Source organism: Kazachstania africana, chromosome 4, assembly GCF_000304475.1.
Source record: "Kazachstania africana CBS 2517 chromosome 4, complete genome".
NCBI classification, from domain to species: domain Eukaryota; kingdom Fungi; phylum Ascomycota; class Saccharomycetes; order Saccharomycetales; family Saccharomycetaceae; genus Kazachstania; species Kazachstania africana.
The window spans coordinates 95,205-115,833 of record NC_018943.1 but is presented as its reverse complement, the minus strand read 5'-3'; the positions used below and the strand labels follow the sequence as shown (position 1 = coordinate 115,833).

Here is a 20,629-nt window from a genome sequence, read left to right as displayed (position 1 = left end):
TATCAACATTTTCCCGAAAAAGGAAATGGTACGTAATGACTTGTCACGTGACTTACTTCTTCTTGGGCAACTTGACCTTAACCGTGAAAGATCTTGCATTGGCTTTCACTATGGTAACATTATCACTGAAGGGTACTGATGAAATGTTAACTTTTCTGTACTTGTCAGAAAGTCTTAGAAACCTAATTGGTAGAAAGCCCACTTTATTTACGACTGGTTTGATGACTTTCTTCGAGGGTTTAGTCAATGTGATTTTGGCTTTAGTAGATGTAGGAGTTTTGACTTTTGCTGCGGAGGATACTTCATGCGGAGCGGTGCTACCTGAAGATGTAATTCCGGACAGCTTGGCCTTTGAGGCAGATAAATGCACTTTCAAGATACCGTCACGTTTTATTATTACCTTAGAGCCGCCAATATATTTAGCCACCAACTTCTTCGTTCTTGGAGCAGGAAGCTTGACTTGGAAGCTATCGGTTAGTGTGTAGAGCACGCGTGCTATGTCAAAAAGACGCTTTCTTTGGTACAGACTCAATACTGGCATATGTAGTACATCCCAAAGGATTTTTTTCAACGGTTCGTAGTCTTCGAAATTCCTTCGTAATAATATTAGCAAACCTTCGATTGTAGAACGCATTAGTTGTGTTTTCCTATCATTAAGTTCAAAGTCCGTAGCACCCATCATTAAAGCAGATATCTCATCCTCGTTTTCGATATTGATTTGAGCGGGATTTATCTTTTCGATCAGAAATGTAATATCATCATCTAATGTGTGTGTCATTTTTTTGGTTGCAATTATTTCAATAACTTCTATAAATGTGTCCACCAAATTGCCTCGTATGTACACGTCCGGAATGAAACAAAGCGATTGGAAGAAATATTCGAGCGAATATTTGTTTTTAATACCACCCTGGAGCAACATGATTTTGAAAGAAGTCAAGGCTATATCTTGAAAACCTTCTCTCAGTCTTGGTAGATCTTCAGGGTATTTGGAGCTCAAAGTGTCATAATTTAGTGAATATTGTAAGTATTTCTTAAGATTGCCAAAATCGTATAATCCTGCTATATTTAATCTTAATTTCTCCTCTAAAATGGTCTTCATTAGCTTTACTTGATAGGTAGGTATCCATGTATCCAAGTTTTCATACCTATTTAGTTGTTCAACGACTTTCTTTAAAAAGCTTTTATCCTCTTTATCGTTTATAGTGCATGTTACAACATTATTTATTAGCCTTGTCAGGTAAATTATGTCATCAAATGGATTTTCAGCATTTTCATTGTATGTTAAAATGTCGAGGAGGAACTGCTTCACAAATGAGGGACAGTCATTTTGTTCTGTTCTAACACTACTCAAAAAACTTGGTATTTCTCTTTGAAGTAAATATTTTTGAAAACTATCGAATCTGTTGTTTTTGGGAATATTCGAATCTTCAAAACAAAATAATGTTTGAAAAATCTTAATTAAATGTCTGGAACCGCCTAAGAAAATCTCTTCTGGTCTGTAAATAAATTTAGCCAAAGCTTTACATGCTTCTAACCGTATTCCATAGAAGTATCTATCATCCATAGCGGTTCTTGCTAGTATAGAAGAATAAATTAATGAATTTTTGTTTGCATTTACAGTAACATCCTCAAAGTACTTTATACTCTCAAACTGGGCTTCTACGTCCCCATCTTGTTGTAATTGAGATGCAAACATATAATCGGGTTGATTAATATACATTTTGCAGATCCATTCAAAATCAGAGTCTATTCTAATCCATTCAAATACTTCATTTTGTTTTTGTAGTTCATTGCCTTCAGTGGTTTTGGTAAGATTCTCTAAATTCCACTTCTTACAATCTTCTTCACTAGATAAAACTGTACCAAATTTTTGAACCTCTTCATCTTTATCAACAACAGATCCATCAATAAAGTCGTCCTGGAGATTAGATGTACTGGCGTTCAATTTTAAAGTAGATGCCATCCTTCTTCCTCTTAGTTTTTTATACTTAGTATTGTATTGAATATCAATTTTGGTAAAAATATCCTTCAGCTCCACAATATGTTCATAGGGTGTACCGTCAGCTTCATGGATTCTTATGGTCATAGATCCAGTGAAAAATGGTACAATATCTTTTTCTTCGTGTTTTAAATGATGCAAGGCACTGTTGAAAAACCCACTAGAGCCCACCGTTTTATCTTGGCCTAGTTCAGTATTTTGACACTGTCTAATACCAAGTTCGATTACCATTCTCTTTTTATTGAATCTTTGAGTCACTCTAAAAATTGGTACACCAGAACCGTAAACCCACTGTTGAAAAAAGTATTCTAATTTATTTTTATTCACACGCTCACAAATATGTTGGAAATGCGAAGCAGATAATGAGTTATTTGGTAAGTCACCAGACATAGCTTGTAAAAAGATTTTCGGCAGTACACGAGACATACCGAAGGACCTTTCAGTTTTCGTCATTCTCTTATCTAGAATGTAGAGGACCATCGGTGCTTTCAGCTTGATGAAATCTAATTCTTTACTTATTATGGATATCGGTCTCGATGAATTGTGGAAGGTAGAGCCAATGGGAGACTTCTCCCAATCTTCATCTACGATGGCTTCACTGTTAATTTTCAGCCTATATTTTAATTCATTATTCCCGTATAGAATTTTGGTAAATTGAAAAACCATATACCCAGCCATGCCCAGACAACACCAAATATCATTGATATCTAAAGGCGTTATGTTGACACCAGACCATTGTGATGCTAATGACCATGCTAGCTTTTCTGTTGTTGGAAAGACTTCATCTAATAATTTTGGAGGATAAAGTAGACGACTATTACAGAGTGTCAAACTGGCAAAATCCATATTTTCGTTCAAAAGTGTTGGTAGAAAGACAAGTGAGTACGACGTAAATGGATATGAGCCAAATTCTTTTGAATAGAAATCAATTATTTTTTGGCAAACGATAGTTGAATTTATTACTGTTTTCTCATCAACATCATGTGTTGGTAAAGTATAAACATGGATCGGTATTATGTCATTGGAATCTATGTCATCGACAACTTCGTGCTGAATATGATTGTTATTTACATTGTTGTTGTTGTTAAAGTCGTCATTTTCGTCTTGTTCGTCTATTTCAGCCTTTTCTTCATATGGTACTAAAGAAGGCAACTCCCAGGTGTTAAATGCACCAATGGCCCAACCAACATGGTGAGGGGCTACAGGGTTGAAAATTTGGAAGGAAAATATCCTTTTTGATAAATCAGTTGGATGATTTAATTCTCTAACTGTCGAAAACTCTGAGCAACAGACTACAATATCTCTATTCATAGGGTTTTCTGTATCTTCTTCCTCTAGAATGTCGTATTCTTCTTCTTCATCATCGTAATCAATATTGTTCAACCCCGACCTTGAGTCCACCTTTTTGTTCGTCGTTAAATGATTATTGTTTGATTTTTGTTGTTGTCCAACAATTTTTGTTATTCCTATATCTTTAACTTTTTTGGGGACACTGATTTCAATTTCCCATGTGGACTTTTCGTCAAATAGATCAATGCATGGAACCCAGTACGAAGCAGATGCACACAACTCCGAGTTTGTAGTGTAAGCGTTCCATAAATGAGGATGTTCCTCTAAGATTGTATCGAAAACAATACCGTTCCTTGGATTTTCTATTTCGTATTCAACTTTTAAAGTAATTGGAGTGAACACTTCTTCTTGGAAAATAGGTGTCCCTCTAATTGATGGAGTAATTGGAGTGTAATTGGTTAAAGAACTGGCATCTTGTAGAGTAATTTTTATAAAAGAGGGTACTTTCACTGTAAGTTGAGATTTTGTTCTTTCTTCAGGTTTCTCATTCAAATCTGCAAACTTCTCCCTGAAAAAATGCGATTGTTCAATTGAATTATGGTTATAAAGTATATCTTCATCTGGTTGGGAGGTATACCTTGTCAGAAGTGATTTGTAAGTATCGTCATGAATATAATGCTCACATCTTCTGTTCTCAATTAAAACGTCAGTAATCTTCATCTCTTTACAATCTAACGTAATGTAATCTAGATTTTGAATCAACGGAATTAATATTATATCGACAGTGCCCTTGATTTTATGTGTGGATAAATTAACATCCAGTGATACACGTTGGTGTGCCACTTTGAATGTACGAAAGTTTTCTACACCCATGCTTAAAGGTTGTGACTGACCACCGCTTCTAGGTGTCGCCCTTATAGAAAACGACATGGTATACTAATCTGTTCGAGAATGGATAGTATCCTTTACTCGATGCTAAGTCACCAAAATTTAATTCATTTGTTCATTACTCTTCATCTAATATCCGCTTTACAATATTTTTCATGTTTGTAAAATGTTCAGCCGGGTGACGCTTTTGGGCTGCTAAAATAAGTATCGTATTAAGCACATCCAGATATGTAATGATTATCAATAACTTTTACTCTCATTCCCCAGTGTTTCTTAATATTCAATTATTGGCATTTGGATATGACGCATTGCCCTTTTTCCTGGGCTTAACAGTTCTTTTAGCGGTTTGGAAACACGATTTTGAGACTGTGCGACCCTTGCGTCAGTTGGTCACTGGGTCAGAGGCTTTACACTGTGGTGAAGGACATGCTCTAAAAATGTTAGGTTTGCTCAAGGAAATAACATTCATTCTTTTAAAGCACTGAAAAGTGGTTTGAAACCGTACAAATACGGTACTAGTTGTACAGTTTTCGTCGTAATTGACTACCAAAGAGCAGCCAATCACATAGCTGGTGGGGGAAATTATGTAGCGCACCTTTAAGAAAGATGTTAGTGTCTTTAGTGTTTTTATGTGAGTGACCTCAGCTTTTTACTTGATTTTTTTTTATTTTAAAATTTATTTATGTTTTGTTTGAGCGGTAATACATTTTCGAGTAATCTGAAACCGATTACAAACGGTTCAAAATATTGAATTCTAAACAACAAAAGTGACTCTCTCCCAGTATAAACTTTCATGCAAAAAGCATATCAAATTTTAACCTTTTTGATCCAAAAGAATTATTGTATTCTTGCTTGAAAAGGTTCAGTTTTGTGCCATTATCCGGGAGCTTCTATTTTAAGTAACTTATTCTATGTCACACCAGTTCTTCCTATTATAGAATCATTTCAGTTAATTCCATTTCGAGTACCGTTTACTCATATCAGTGCATACCTAACCCTCAATATACGATTGAAACCTTTCAAATACAAAGTATATTGCTCTATTTCTATCAATGTACTTCCTATATGGCGAGAGCTTGATATGATTCTAAGTTACATCAATTAAATATCTCTCAAACGGTAGCCCACTACCTTAGAATGATCAATGTATTGCTATATACGAGCTACAGCAAATTTTTGATCTTTGCCAAGAAAATATTATAAATTAGCTATTGTTGCAATCGAGAAGTGCCTTGACGTCAGGGTCCTGGAAATTATATCCGTGATTAATCCACGTAATGGTATCAAAATACTAATAGTGAGTAATGTAAGTTTTATTTTTACAGAATTAATTAAATAAAATTAGATAAAATTAGATACAACTTCTGACCAATTGAAAAATCTTAATGTTGTTGCAACTGTGTCATTACAGTCTTAGGCGTTTCCGAAAGGAGAGAAGTAAAGGCTATTCTTTGTTCAATGAATGGAATAGATGTCAAATTGAGGTTTTTTTATTGGCAAATATAACGGCGAAATGATTGAAGTCAGATATACTATACTTTAATATGATGATATTCGACATCATCATTACTGTGACTACTAACGTATTTAGAGTTTCTTCTACCATGCCAACTTTTCGTGAGAAACTTTCTCATTGAGTTCAATTCTAACAAACATGCTAATAACCATCCGACACATAGTATGATAAAAAGAATGAAATAGATCGTGAAATAATCGTAAATGTGTGATCTGAACAGATTACCGTTAGTATAATCGTAAATTTCATGTCTGAGCTCCATGTCGTAGTTGAAGAAACCTAGACCAAACTCGCTTATTGATTTATAGCCATTTCTATCAGTAAAAGTTTGCGGATTCAACACCAAGTCGATATCACCGCTGTCATAGAAGGCATGTTCATGTAGCAATGCTGGATCAACGAGTGCTGGAATCATCTGATACTATATGGTACCACTTGGCTCTCGAAGGTTTCGATTCTATATTTATGAATCTGTGATAGAATTTTTCAACGAGAATCTGATATCGCGTTATTTTTCCAATGAGTTTGACACCCCGAGAGGAATGTTGCAAGAGAACAGGCCTACAAGAGAAGTAAACACGAAAAAGGTACATTCTATTTCTCATATACCGCCCAGTGGTTAAGATTTGTTACACACATTACACACTATACATATATATACTTATTATAGTACGGCTTGAGCGATAGTATCAAAGTCAGTTAAGAAAAAATCGTACAGTACGAACGACGGCCATATTGTACAGAAGTGCCAAATGGCGTGTGCGTCAATCTGCCAGTCATAACTGAAGAAATCAAACAGTTCCAGCGTCATTGCCATTGCTGTGGATAAAACTAGCAAAACTGGTGTCACGCACAGTTTGAATACCAGACTTGTCGTCGAATAGTATAACGATATCTTATTATTACGGATATGCGTATAATTTTGGAAGGCCAACATTAATAAGAGAATGTATTGTAAAATTCCAAAAAATACGTTAAATCTCATATTGTAAGTATATGACCAGTCAACGTAGAGTCGAAGGATATGAAGCGAGAAGATAAACAGCACCATAGTAGTAAAAATTTTGCCCAGCCTTGGAAATTTATGTAGATATGTCATTCTAGCGAAAATTGCATGGAACCCTGTTAGGACAGTCATACCTGCAAAGAAATAATCCAATTTCTCGGTTATTATCAAATCTCGAAGATGGAAAACTGTACTTGCAGTCCATGCTAACATCCCTGCTATTGTCACGTAAAGATAATTGATCAAAGTCTTGGAATTGACCATATCAGTCTTTGTATTACTACTGCGTAATTTTCTGATCCTTTCACTGAGTTTTTTAAACGCTAAATAATGTGGTATAAAGTTCCCAATACTGAAAAGTGTTGAGAAGAATTCCTGCGTACCCATAATCCTGAAAAAGGGCCATTTACCATGGAACTGATAAATCTCATCGTTATTTCTTATTCTCAAATTCGTGATAATGTGTTGACATTGATAGTCACAATCGGAGATACAATCCCAAAATAGAAAGATACTCAATAAGGATGGAGTTTCCGTGAAGTCGTATTCAAAGAACGGATTTCTCTCAGAATTGAAATGTACTTCAGAATTCGGACATTTCCTCATGTATTCACACGCATCCGTACAGTCATTGAACTCATCAAGTCTGTCACCTGGAGAGCCCCTGACGAATTGCACTACAAAAAGTGCACAGAGAAGTACGCATCTCCCCAACATTGTCGACTCTCTTAATACTGACCTTCTCTTGTTAATTTTTTCTTGTTTTCATGAAACTTTTCAGCTGGCAACAAGAGAAAAAAAAAGGCTCGAGTTGAAAAATTTTGTCACTGCGAAGCTAAAAAAGGTCAATCGTCCTGAACGTTCAGACTTCTTGATGTTAAGGCAGTCCGAGATTCTACTATAAACATTGGAAGATTATTATTGACATTCAGTATATCCTGTAAATGCGGTATTACTGTTTTCGAATCGAGCGTCGGGACGGTTTCGATGATAACAAACTTATCTTGCGACACATCAAGTGTCAAGGAGCATGTGCGGCTCATGTCTTTGTCGTCAAAATTTCCGTATTCAAATACAAGAATGCCAGACTTGGCTGCATCTATCTTCAATCCCAGCAGTTTTTCATATAGAATGACTTCAGGGTTGTCTCGTTGGCGTTGTCTGTCTATTCTGATCCTTGCTTCTTGCGCTTCTGTTTCTTTACTCTTGATCATATTGTCCAGTTCGCTGGATTCTTTAAGTAACTGTTCCTTTTGTGCAATGAGCTGTTTCTTTCGAATCTGGTACGTTTGTAACCTGTTTTTAACCTCGTCGGTTTCCGATTCATTTAAAGAAATATCTTCAGCTAATTCCTTTTCACTTTGTTCCAGTTCTTTTATCTGTCTACGAATCGAATCGCTCTCAATTTGTAATTTATTCTTCTCATTTTCGAATGTCTTGACAGTGTTTAATGCAGTATTCATTTTCAGATTCATGTCATTATGAATCAACTCGGCAAAATTCTCCATCTTACCTTTCAGCAAATGGAATTGATCTATTTGTTCCTCCATGTCCCAGTAGCTTCTTCTCTCACCTATTCGAAGTGTTTATATCTTCATCTATTTTGATTTTTCTTACCACTATTTTTTTGTTTATCTTTCTCAACCATATTGCGTGCGAGAGAGAGAGAAGAGATGCAAGAAAAGCTTAGTTACGTAAAGTTACTCAACACTAAGCCAGGATCTCATCACTGGCACATGTCGACAATAAGCATAGACGACGATATATCGCTTTCTTTGTCTAGGAAACAGACGCATTCCCAATACCCTACGATCAAGTTTTTAACTTTTAACACATGGGGACTCAAATTTGTGTCTAAACACAGAAAGGAAAGATTGAAAGCAATTGCAGACAAATTGGCCGGGATCCGCACGGGTGTTCCACTGCCTAACCTTGAATCTTTGAGGGATAGCCCCGATTTAAATACGGAGGATACCTATGATGTTGTTGTGCTCCAAGAAATCTGGTGTAAAGATGACTGGGATTATTTAGTGTACCGTTGCAAAGATGTGTTCCCATTTTACAGAATATTTTATTCTGGTATCATATCTGGGCCAGGTCTTGCAATTTTGTCTAAGATACCAATAGATTCTACCTTTCTTCATAAATTTCCAATCAATGGTGTTCCAAGTGCCATCACAAGAGGTGACTGGTTCGTGGGTAAATCAATCAGTGTAACAATTTTGAAAGCATTAACCGAGGATACCGCCCCATTGGCAATACTAAACAGTCACATGCATGCACCTTATGCTTTAACGGGTGAAAATGCCTACTATTGTCACAGATCGTGCCAGGCTTGGCATTTTAGCAAGATTGCAAATCTATATAAGAAAGCTGGCTATGCCGTGGTCATTGTTGGAGATTTGAATTCAAGGCCTGGATCTTTACCACATACTTTCCTAACGTTGGAAACTGGATTAATAGATTCTTGGGAACAATTAAATGGGAAGCAAGATCAAGGTGAAATTTCAAAGATGAATCCATCCGATCAGCTAATATTTGGATGTACTACATGCGATTCTACATTAAACACTTGGCGTAGTAAGAAAAGACCCGATGAAGCATGTAGGCTAGACTATGCGTTGGTTGACCCTGCTAAATTGCAGACCATAGAAGCTGGATTAAGATTTACTGAAAGAATCCCAAATGTGGGCAGCTTCTCGGACCATTTTGCCTACTCATGTTCATTGAGGTTTCTACCGCAAGACATAGGTTTAAATCCTGTTCTACGTAACAAAATATACTCCAATTCAGATTTGAATCTCACACGAGATCAACTATTGGAAAAGTTTTCTACTTACGAAGAATTGAAACTCACCATTGCTTCTTATACAAAAGTAGCCAAGAGAAGAAAATTGATTAGGGGTGCATACTTCTGGATTGCCATATATCTACTGATTACCAGCATCACTGTGACAAGTTTCACCTCTCAAAGAGCAGGATGGTCATCTGTCTTTTGGGTCATATTTGCCATTATCGTATCAGTCTTTGGTACAATCAACGGCCTAATATCGTTCTTATTCGGTAGATCCGAACTCAGGGCATTAATGGAAATAGAACATGAAGTCACTGATGCAGAACGCAATCTACAATCCGTTCTCGACATGAAACGCACTAGTTTTATTTTGCCACAAAACTAGCGTTACTAGACAGAAAAATAATACCAGCCACGGTAAGCACAATTACATACATATATATACCATATTTTATAGAGTTTGTACATAACATTTTGCACCAAAACAAATGTGTGTATCTTCATTTTACCAGTTTAAGCTAAGCTAAGCTGCACTGTCTCTTGCCCTTGTATATGCAATGTTTTTTTAAGGGGAATTGATGCGTCGCACATCTCATCTCTCAGGTAGTACAAGAGTTTTTGCAAATTCTATAGTTATTCCCATATTCGAGGTAGATTTGTGGAGTAAGACTATTATTATTAGCTTGTATTGCCGTATTTGACTGTACAAGAGATCACTCTTTTTTTTTGTTATTATTCACACAAAGGCATTTCAGTGAGAGCAATTGCGACAATCAAAATTGCTTCCAGTTCATAAGGATTTGTGATTATACCAATGGCAAACTCTGATTCAAGTAGTCAGCCGCAGAAGAGTCAGGAAGGTAAGACAACCAAGTCGAAGGAGGCGTCTGTTCTACTCTCAAAGCCTGTGAAGATTTTATCCTCTACAAAAGCTGCTACTCCAGCGATCTCAAAACCGATACAGGTAACCGGGCAAGGTATTTCAAGTTCTATATCTGCTTTGAAACGTGTTAAAAATGAAGGAATAGAATATACGAACGCCCTGGGATCGATCGTGATATCCCCTGTTGCCAAGTTCAATCATGAGAACGTTCAAAATGAAGAAGATGATTTGGCAAAATCAAAATATATGATGAAGAGTATTGCAGGCTTATTAACGACGGCAAGTGTTTATGCAGGAATGAACATTGCACAAAGTGCCGAGGATTTGGCAGAAGAAGATAAAATAGTAAAGTCATCCGAAACGCTAGATCTACCTAATGCTCCTCTAGAACAGAGAAAGCCTACACTCTTCGAGCTCTCAGTAGTCCCAAAGATTAACAATAGAGATGTGGCCCAAAGGGACGCAGATGACAATGGAATCGAATATGAAGAGTCTACAAAGGAAAATATAAAGTGGAAACTACAGCGTAAATTCAATTTGGATCAAGATGAAGAGTTTCAATATGGTAGTTCTGCATGGTTATTAAAAGACGTTTTAATCCAAGGTCATGTTTTCGTTACTTCAAAACACTTACTTTTCTTTGCATATTTACCAAAGACCTCCGGCGAAGTTAAAATGACAGGGCATCTTAATGTTAAGGCCAAATTAAAAGGATCAAATCGCTACTGGTGTATCTTGAAGGGAGATATTTTTTCGTTGTATAGCTCTCCGACTGAAATTTACTTTCCCATATTGACCATTGATTTAAGAAATGTCACATTAATTGAAATCCAGAAAAATTCCAATAATACAGAGTTAGCTAGTAATTTCAAATTGGTGACAGAGGAAAAAACTTTCAGGTTCAATGCAGACTCACCATATTCTGCAAAGACATGGTGCAATGCCCTAAGAAGACAACGTTTCACAGCTGAAAACTCCGAAAATAATTCTTTGAGTTTGAAGATTCCAATATCTAATGTCATGGAGATTGATGACCAAAAAATGACCAATGAATCCAGTATCTTGCGGGTAAGGGCATTGGAAAGTAGAGAGACGTTTGCTGTTGATGACTACATTTTTATGTTTTTAGATACGGCTGGTGATCAATTAAAAGGGAAGCTAGAAGGGCAAATATCAGAGTTAAAACTTAACGGAACAAAAACAATCTACAATAGCGATCCTACTGCCATTGTTAATAAACAGCAGGATAAATTAATCCAGGCAAATAAGAATTCAGATGACAATGCAACTAAAAATTATAGAAAACATTCATCATCTTCACCTATACGGTACTTACCTCTGGTAAGAAAGATAACCTCCAAAAAACTTCTTGATGAACCGCCATCAGCAAAGGCAGAACAAAAGTCGAAAATACAAAGGTTTAGATCAAAAAGTAACCAACTTCTGCGAAGGAGTCATAATACAGATGACACTCGAATTGAAGAAAGTATAATTATTGAAAGTTATTCTACACCATCAGCATTAGAGATTCAACAGTCTCCGTCTGATACTCCTATCCCGGGCTCATATTCACCTTCTTCCGATGACCATAGTACCAGACGTGAAAAACTAACTGAGTGGACGTCAAAACCATTCAAAAATGTCGCTGGAATGTGGTCTGCAAAGCCCACCCATTATGATAATAGTTGGGTAAAATTTCCAGAAAGCAAACATCTTTTTGTTGTGAAAGGAAAAGAACTCGTCAATGCTAACAAGCGATTCAGATTTCATTTCAACTTGAAAAAAGAAGAAGTTCTGCTCAGTTCTTATTATGCACACTTAAATAGAAATGTGCCAATATACGGTAAACTATATTTGGGGGATGATGTGTTGTGCTTTAGATCTCTCCTGCCTGGTACTACAACAAAAATGGTTCTACCTTTAACTGATATTGAGACTTGTTATAAAGAAAAGGGATTTAGGTTCGGATACTACGTTCTGGTACTGGTAATTAATGCGTATGAGGAATTATTCTTCGAATTTAGTAATGAGGCTACAAGAAATGATGCTGAATCAATTTTGCTTGAAAGAGTTGAAAAATTAAAGGTAGTAAAAATAGATTCAGCTACAGTTGCTGAAAATTACATAGAAACTGATTCTGAAAATGCTAAACTGAAATTCTTTGAAGATAAGATTGCTGCACAGGGCTTCGAGGTTCCTCTACTCGTTGACCAAAATCCTAACTTCAAGACAACTATCGTTCCAAACAAATCCTATAGTTTTGGACTTCTAACAATTGGCTCGAGGGGAGACGTCCAGCCATATATTGCGTTAGGGCAGGGATTGATAAAAGAAGGACATCAAGTCACTATAATCACTCACAGAGAATTCAAGGATTTTGTTGAGAACCATGGCATTAAGTTCAAGGAACTCGCCGGTGATCCTGCAGAACTGATGGCTCTTATGGTGGAACATGAATCAATGAATATCGGAATGTTGAGAGATGCTTCTTCAAGATTCAAAGGTTGGATTAAACGTCTGCTTCAAACATCATGGGAAGCCTGTAAGACTTCGAATTTTGATATTTTAATTGAATCGCCATCGGCCATGGTGGGTGTTCACATTGCAGAGGCATTACAAATACCGTATTTTAGAGCTTTTACAATGCCTTGGACAAGAACAAGAGCTTATCCACATGCATTTATTGTTCCAGATCAGAAAAGAGGTGGTAATTACAATTATCTAACTCATGTACTCTTCGAAAATGTCTTTTGGAAAGGTATAAGTGGGTATATAAATCAATGGAGGGTGGAAACTTTAGGCTTAAACAAAACTAATCTATATTTGCTTCAACAGAATAAAGTTCCCTTTTTGTACAATATCTCACCAACTATTTTCCCACCATCTATTGATTTTAGTGAATGGGTAAAAGTTACAGGATACTGGTTTGTGGATGAAAAAGAAACATATGCCCCCACTAAAGAATTAGAAAGTTTTATAAAAAAGGCAAGAAATGAAGGAAAAAAGCTTATATATATAGGATTTGGGTCTATCGTAGTTTCCAATGCAAAAGAGATGACAAAAGCACTTGTTGAAGCAGTCGTTGAAGCAGATGTTTACTGTATCTTAAATAAAGGTTGGTCTGAACGTCTAGGTGATAAGTCAGCTAAGGAGGTTGAAATTGAATTACCTGATTGCGTCTTCAACGCAGGCGCAGTACCACATGACTGGCTATTTCCCCAGCTAGATGCTGCGGTACATCATGGTGGATCTGGGACTACGGGTGCCACGCTACGTGCTGGACTACCAACAGTAATCAAGCCCTTTTTTGGAGATCAATTTTTTTACTCTAATAGAATCGAAGATATTGGCGTCGGTGCTGCTCTTCGCAAATTAAACAGTAAAAGCTTAGCTAATGTAATTAAGAAAGTACTTACGGATGAAAGAATAATCGAGAAAGCAAAAATTATTCAGAAGCAAATTGCCAAAGAAAATGGTGTGAGAACTGCGATTAATTGTATTTATAGCGAACTCGAATATGCTAGGAGCTTAATTGCTTCTAAGAAAGCAAACAGAAGGATGAGCCTTCCATTTAATTTTGAAACTGTGACATCAGTTGCAGAAACTGGTGTCAATTCTGCAACAAATGTCGTGACGAATATGATACCAAGTTTCAATGTTGATGATTCATGGATTCTTCTCTAGCTAAATTGTAAACAGTATATATATAATATCACAAATTTTGTGTGTAGATGATAGTATATAGAGTTGCATTAAATTTTAGAAAATGTAAGGTGTATATGCAAAATGCTAAATATTACATACTGACTTATTATGCGGTTTCATTTAAGGACATAAAAACGTTACGCAAGTGAGATATTAATGATTATAGGCAGTTATTATGTTGTTACAAATAATTGGTAGTGTTTGCCTGCTCTCACTTACTAGCACCAGAGTTTGCTCTAATTCTATCAGCATATGGATGCGTTGTTCTAGGCTGAATAAAAGTAGAATTATCTGGAATTTTCTCGGAGTTGTCTATACCACTGCAAACCGATTTGACAGGAGAAACATGACTCGAATCATTGAGAGCGGTCACATTTTTCAAGTTCTTGATCCCTCTTGAATGAGGAAAGCTTTTAATTTGTGATGTTGGCCCCTTGGATCCATTTAAAGTAGGAACATGGTTATATGTCTGTGTCATATAAGAATTTTCTGCCCCCATCATTTGATCTTGTTCCATGAAAGATGAATTAAAAATATCTTGCTCTCCAGTGTAAGAGGGATTTGCTGCACTTTGCAAGTTGCTTATTGTTTTGTTAGCAGAAGGAGTTTCACTAATTTCAGGGACATCAAGTTTACGATGAGTTGAATCAGATTTCACACTTTCATTCCCTAGCCCTTTCATCCTGTTTGCCAGTTCATTCAATTCATCTTCTATTCTCAAATCACTTCCATTTCCGCTTTTAAATAACTGTGAGTCAGCGGATGCAAAACTATTATTATCTGAATCCGTGGCTGGGTTCACTGAATCCCTGATATTTGGGACTTGAAATTTCTTCTCCTCATTATTTATACCCATATATTTTTCATAGGAGCTTTCATAAGTATTCAGGATTTTAGGTACTATAGCTTGATTTCTATGTAAGTCAGAGGCTGGTTCACCATTTTTATAGGATGTCACATTTCCAAAATCGTTGAAACTAGCGTCAACACTGTTGAAACCTCTGTTTTGGTCATATAGATCACTTTTTCCCATCTGAGAGGAAGTATGGTAAGTATTACTGCTATTTGGAACGTTCGGGTTGGAATAAGACATATCGAAATGGGACGCAGAATTTCTTTTAACTGAGGACGTGCGAGAACGAGATACAGAAGAACCAGCAGCTGGATCCAAGAAACTATTTCTTGGTATCGGAGGATTGTTCAAAAAGACGGGGCTACTTGATGGAACTGTCGAAGATGAATCAGAAGATGATAGGAAAGTATTAGAGTCTCTGAAAAGTTCCTGCACTGGAATATTAGGGGAACTTAAAAATGATGGAATTTTAGCTTTTGAGCCACAACCTGTGTAGCCTTCTAGCAGTTTTTGTTGCAAGAAATCTTTTATGTTATCATTCCATTCTTTTGCCGTCCAATTGTAAGCTGAGGAATTCTGTACAAATGGTAAAATATCGGAGGTTTGTAAGTAGTGCACATGAGGTAATGTTGGCAAAGCAAATAACAGTGAGTTTGGATGATCTCTACTGGCAATCAGCTTTTCTGGTCTACCGTATAGTCTAAATGCGTTCAGAACTGGAATTAAAAATCTTATAATAGTATCATAACCGGGGACACCTTGATGTTTCTCTGGCATAATGAAGATAACGGTTTCTTGTGGTTCTTCATCTTTTTCGAAAGACATTGTACCTTGTAACTTAAGGATAGTCGATGCATCGATCAGGACAGGAGATGAGGGGTAGACTGCATAAGCAGCTTTACATTCAGTTACAGAGGCCATAATATTGGCTTTTTTCAATTTGTTGTCGTTCTCATAAAAATTAATACGACCAAAGGAATCTTTACTTTTCTTACCATTCTGTTGGGAGACTACTGCATAACAACGTTTCCATGGCATACCAGCACCAAATCTCACACTAACCCAATCTTCATGGTCAAATTTATTAGTTGGCGCCAATATATTTTTGATATCACCCAAATTTGAGCCTCTACTAGAAAGGAATGCGCCTGTGTAGGCTTCTTGCAAAGATATATTCTCGTATAAGCTCAATCTAATAGCAGTATACCAATCATCTAAAGATCGCTTGTCACTAAATTGTATGAAATACCTGTTCTTCAAGGTAGTAGAGACGACAACAGTATTCTCTAAAGATTTTCCACTTAATAGGTCATCATTAGAATTTAATAACCTTAGGGTGGCATCTGAGAAATTAATATACGTTGGTCTTGAAGCCAAATCTTTCAATCTGTTCTCAGAATTGCTTCCTGAGTCTGATAACTCCTTAGCATCCCATAAAGCTAACTGCGTACCTAGTAATACAGCATAAACTTCTTTCCATTTTCTGCTAGCTGCAGAACCATCATTTTTCAAATCGTGTAAAAGCAAGATCACACCTTTGTGGTACCTCCTATGCGCTTGAGATGACAATAATGTTACAATTGGCACTAACTCCGGTGATAATTCCGTTGGTTCTCTTTCATCGATTGGAACGTCAAATTGAGGCAAAATTTGCGAAGAATCGCCACTAGTCAACCTCTTAGCAAAGGAGGAGGCCCTGGAATGGCTCTTTCTTGGACTAGAGGAAGTAGAAGATTCAGATGCATCTCTTTGGAAGAAACTGGATGGATTTGGCAATTTTGGTGACTTCGCCCCAGAAAAGATTCTTTTCATTGCAATTGCTACTATAAATTTACTGGGAAGATCAGGAAATTTTCACTCTTTTTTGGTTCAGTAAAGTGAAAAAATGAAAGGATATATATGATTAGAGCAAACCAATATGAACTAGTTACTTATTTACTTTAGTAAGGCTAAAAAATACACTTCTTCTCTGATTAACTTTTGTTCAGTTTTATCAATTTTTATCTTGGTTGGAAGTTTTTCTCGGAAGTTCTCAGGGATTTCCATTGACCAACTTACGTATTTTCCGATGGTGAGACATCTGCAGGTGCGATGTCAAACAAGGCTAAAGTGGCTTTGCTAGTAAGCCTCCTCATCCATAGCCTTGGCAGTGTGGGGTCAGTTAGATCGAGTAGTATTCAAATGCTGGATGTTGAGAGATCAACAAAGGGGTGGGGGTAGAGTTATTGCGAGAGAGCGACTGTGTCGGGTCAGTACAAACTGGGTATTGGAAGATGCAGGTATTCCTGAATCAGGATGACGTTTTCGCCCTGCGACTGTGTATAGTCGTAGATCTTTTCATGGTATAGTAGTGTCGATCATACGACGATTCGTTACGTAGACTAGCCATTCGTTTAACCGCAAGATATGTGTAATAATTGTACTCGATAACGAGGCGGAACCAAGCCTCACTTAATTTCCAATGGTGCTCACGTATGGCTTTTCTGATGGCCATATTTATTGTGAAGAGCCATAGAGGTTTGTATAATCGAATAGCTTACAAAATCATGGACTATTTGATATTTTAAAAAGGTTTTAAAGATTTGAATACCTATAGGTTATATTGCTTGATTGTATATAAAATAAAATTATTGTATTATATTATTTTATTTAAGCGGAAGCAGCCTTTGGAGCACCAGTTTGGAAACCGTTCTTGAATCTTCTAGCAACGTGCTTTAAGTATCTCATTCTACCGGTACCAGTGGTAGTTCTTCTCTTGGCCTTGGCACCCCAGTTGTAAGATCTAGTCTTAGCAGCTGGATAACCACAGGAGGCACAAGTCTTCTTTTGAACATGGAAGGAACGACGACCACATCTGTTACATAAAGTATGAGATTTGTTGTGACGCTTACCGAATGAAGGAGTACCCTCTATTTAAAATGAAAAAAAGATTATAATTCGTTAGTAAACATTTTCTTTGTCATGGTAAATGCTATGATTATATTCGTATCAATTTTTCCCATCTCTGTTTGAAATGAAATTTTATCTGGTTCATAGTTTCAGTCTTGTCACTCTTTGTAATCGGGCACAGAATTAGATTTCTACCAGTATCAATAAATCCATAGTGATGTTAATCCGTACGTAGCTTTCAATAATATCTTGAAACTTTTTTTTTCATATCATCATTATCATTACATCGTGGAATGAGATTCATTCAGGGACGAAGAACAATATCATAGCCTCTTTCTTAAACTCTCGTGTCGATATTTCTTTACATACTACCCATTTTTGCTTATATTTATGTGTACTTTCTGTTCTAACCTAGAAACTGAGAATATACAGATTAAGTATACTTAATCAACTTTATCATTTCACATACTCTCGGTAATGTTGAAAAGTTTCTCTCCGCTGAGCGGGAAGTGGTCATACAACGACAATCCTGCCAGTCTAGGACGGAATCCTTCCCTACTCTCTGCGTGCAGTTGGAACCTCGCCGAGCCTAGCGAGCAAGACGCCGGGCAGAGAAACTACTCTTCCTTCCCGAGTCTAGGCTACTCAACGGAGACAAACATCAACAGGCGTGTGCTGGGCATTTCTTGCCGCAGGGACCGCCCGTAGACGCTCTCTCCATTGGCCAAGCCTCGGGCTGGTACTGCATTTTGCCCAGAGGAAGCTAACGACGACCTCCCTGGAACCCTGCTGCGCGCGTCAGAAAATTTGGAGATTTTTGCCTTTTTTTTTGAGACAATTTTAAAAAAATAATTGTTGAAATGTATGGGCGGAAACTGGGTGTTCGGCAGACTTGACAGTCCAACCAAAGTTTTCGCGTTATTTTAGTTTAAAAAATTATGTAAATAGAGCCATTTTCGTGTTCGCGTGTCACACAACCCATCGAGTTGTAAACAGGAAGAATTACGGCCTACTTTCGAGTTTCAGTTATGTCTTCTTGATCCTATACTGTCCATTAGCTTATTTCTATATAATATATACAGTTGCTTTTCATCCGACCACAATCAATAGCTAAGACTCTACTCAGATAATGAGTAGCTATTTACCACCATCTTCACCGGTCAGGGGCTCGACTTATGCCCCCTCACACGATTATGAGAAGAAAGATGTATCTCATGCGTGTAATAAAACATACCATCAAACTTTCAAGGATAAAAACTCGCATAGAGATAAGTATCCCAGTCCATTTCCATCTTCCAGCATTGGCCATTCATCATCTCCAATTAAAGAGACCATAGATCCTGATTCTTCGTTCGAAGTAGAAAGTGACCAAAATGAAAAAGATTCTTTGAAAGTCTTTTCTACACCTATCCCCGTAGAAATTGATACCAACAGCAGGTCTTCGCTATTATTAGGTCGTAAGCGTGGTTTATGCGATGTCCTGTTACCACCAATGAAGACAATATCACGGAAACATGCTATTATCTCATACATTCCCGAAAAGAATCAAGTAAGAATTGAGTGCCTGGGTATCAACAGTATGATTATTTCTTTACCAAGGATGTTACAGGGTCATTTGATTAAACTTGTCCCAAATATTGACGTTTACGAATTGGCTGGGACTGAAACAATTAGAATGTTGGAACAGAATAGACCTGTACAGTATGCTACCAAGCCATTGGTCAAAGATTGCAATCTTACTAGGTTTTGCCTTGAAAAAGGTGAAAGTATTATTATGCCATTTATGAATAATACTACTGTTGACTTTAGACAAGCTATAGCCATCCTAACAAGGAAAGAAGCAGAATCTTCCTTGGAAATTGGGAACCATTATGATTCCGACTCTGATCTCAATTCCTCAGAAGATAGTCTGGACAATTTTATTGATAATAGTGAAGAGGATCCATTGAAGAACAGTTCTGCTTTTGAAAGAGCTTCTTCGTTCAGAAAAGATGAAATACCTTCAATTGTAAAGTCCCATATACCAACTGCACCAAAAGTATTGAAAACTATACAAACCCATACGATCCCACAACCTATACATACCCCAGAATCTTCATTTGCTATCAGAGAACCAAGCACACCAACCAAGAAGCAACCAATGGCAGCAATTACAGCTTCGGTACCTCATTCTCATGTAAAGTCATTCAGAAAACAGAATAGTGCAACTCCAACTCAATCAAAACATAATACAAAACGTAAGTTAACAACACAGGAACCTGACGAACAAAGTGTAGTTAAGAAGGAATCTAAAAAGCAAAAGAAACTATCAGAGGAGGAAATTCTGGAAATTCTAAAGGGGAGAAATGTAGATATAGCAGAATTGCAACGTGTCTTGGCCAATCATTTAGCTTTTGCAAATGTTCAACAAACTCCACTATCCCAACTAATGGACGTCAATTCTACAATCAAAAATTTATCCAAAGAGGAATTACGTGCTGTTTTGGCTGAAGAACCTTGTATTGGCATAATTTACCGTCAAGGAAAAGATGCTGCAGGTAAACCTCTCGATGAAGAGTACTTTTACGATTTGGAAAAAGATACCGACGAAGAAAGAAGAGGAACAGTAACGTTAATGAAAGGTGGAAGAACTGGTTTAAGATCATGCAGAAGAACTCATAAGCAATATTTCTGGAAAAAACCAGCTAGAAAATAGAAAATAGAAAAACGGAGGGACACAACGGATAGTTTTCTGGAAATACTTCTAACTATAGAACAAGGTTGCGTTCTCTTAGCGCCTAGTCTGTGGCACAAAATGAGTTTAATT

The 20,629-nt window shown here is 36.9% G+C and overlaps 9 protein-coding genes across 9 annotated transcripts; 3 read left to right on the top strand and 6 right to left on the bottom strand.

The window, feature by feature from the left end:
- Positions 1–52: 52 nt before the first annotated feature.
- On the bottom strand, positions 53–4,219 carry TAF2 (transcription initiation factor TFIID subunit TAF2; the record flags this gene model as incomplete). The annotated part of the gene is made up of 1 exon (XM_003956800.1): positions 53–4,219. One exon carries the CDS (start codon positions 4,217–4,219, stop codon positions 53–55), a length of 4,167 nt encoding a protein of 1,388 aa, XP_003956849.1.
- Positions 4,220–5,709: 1,490 nt separating this feature from the next.
- Positions 5,710–6,108, bottom strand: KAFR0D00660 (uncharacterized protein; the record flags this gene model as incomplete). Its single annotated transcript, XM_003956799.1, has 1 exon — positions 5,710–6,108. One exon carries the CDS (start codon positions 6,106–6,108, stop codon positions 5,710–5,712), a length of 399 nt encoding a protein of 132 aa, XP_003956848.1.
- Positions 6,109–6,357: 249 nt separating this feature from the next.
- On the bottom strand, positions 6,358–7,416 carry PER1 (Per1p; the record flags this gene model as incomplete). Its single annotated transcript, XM_003956798.1, has 1 exon — positions 6,358–7,416. The coding sequence occupies one exon, from the start codon at positions 7,414–7,416 to the stop codon at positions 6,358–6,360; it is 1,059 nt and encodes a 352-aa protein (XP_003956847.1).
- A 128-nt stretch (positions 7,417–7,544) lies between these two features.
- On the bottom strand, positions 7,545–8,249 carry SPC25 (kinetochore-associated Ndc80 complex subunit SPC25; the record flags this gene model as incomplete). The annotated part of the gene is made up of 1 exon (XM_003956797.1): positions 7,545–8,249. The coding sequence occupies one exon, from the start codon at positions 8,247–8,249 to the stop codon at positions 7,545–7,547; it is 705 nt and encodes a 234-aa protein (XP_003956846.1).
- A 123-nt stretch (positions 8,250–8,372) lies between these two features.
- ISC1 (inositol phosphosphingolipid phospholipase) lies at positions 8,373–9,878 on the top strand (the record flags this gene model as incomplete). The annotated part of the gene is made up of 1 exon (XM_003956796.1): positions 8,373–9,878. One exon carries the CDS (start codon positions 8,373–8,375, stop codon positions 9,876–9,878), a length of 1,506 nt encoding a protein of 501 aa, XP_003956845.1.
- Positions 9,879–10,307: 429 nt separating this feature from the next.
- On the top strand, positions 10,308–14,060 carry ATG26 (sterol 3-beta-glucosyltransferase; the record flags this gene model as incomplete). The annotated part of the gene is made up of 1 exon (XM_003956795.1): positions 10,308–14,060. The coding sequence occupies one exon, from the start codon at positions 10,308–10,310 to the stop codon at positions 14,058–14,060; it is 3,753 nt and encodes a 1,250-aa protein (XP_003956844.1).
- A 232-nt stretch (positions 14,061–14,292) lies between these two features.
- On the bottom strand, positions 14,293–16,746 carry SKG3 (Skg3p; the record flags this gene model as incomplete). The annotated part of the gene is made up of 1 exon (XM_003956794.1): positions 14,293–16,746. The coding sequence occupies one exon, from the start codon at positions 16,744–16,746 to the stop codon at positions 14,293–14,295; it is 2,454 nt and encodes an 817-aa protein (XP_003956843.1).
- An 837-nt stretch (positions 16,747–17,583) lies between these two features.
- RPL37A (60S ribosomal protein eL37) lies at positions 17,584–18,199 on the bottom strand (the record flags this gene model as incomplete). The annotated part of the gene is made up of 2 exons (XM_003956793.1): positions 17,584–17,843; positions 18,193–18,199. 2 exons carry the CDS (start codon positions 18,197–18,199, stop codon positions 17,584–17,586), a joined length of 267 nt encoding a protein of 88 aa, XP_003956842.1.
- Positions 18,200–18,952: 753 nt separating this feature from the next.
- TOS4 (Tos4p) lies at positions 18,953–20,518 on the top strand (the record flags this gene model as incomplete). The annotated part of the gene is made up of 1 exon (XM_003956792.1): positions 18,953–20,518. One exon carries the CDS (start codon positions 18,953–18,955, stop codon positions 20,516–20,518), a length of 1,566 nt encoding a protein of 521 aa, XP_003956841.1.
- Positions 20,519–20,629: the final 111 nt, after the last annotated feature.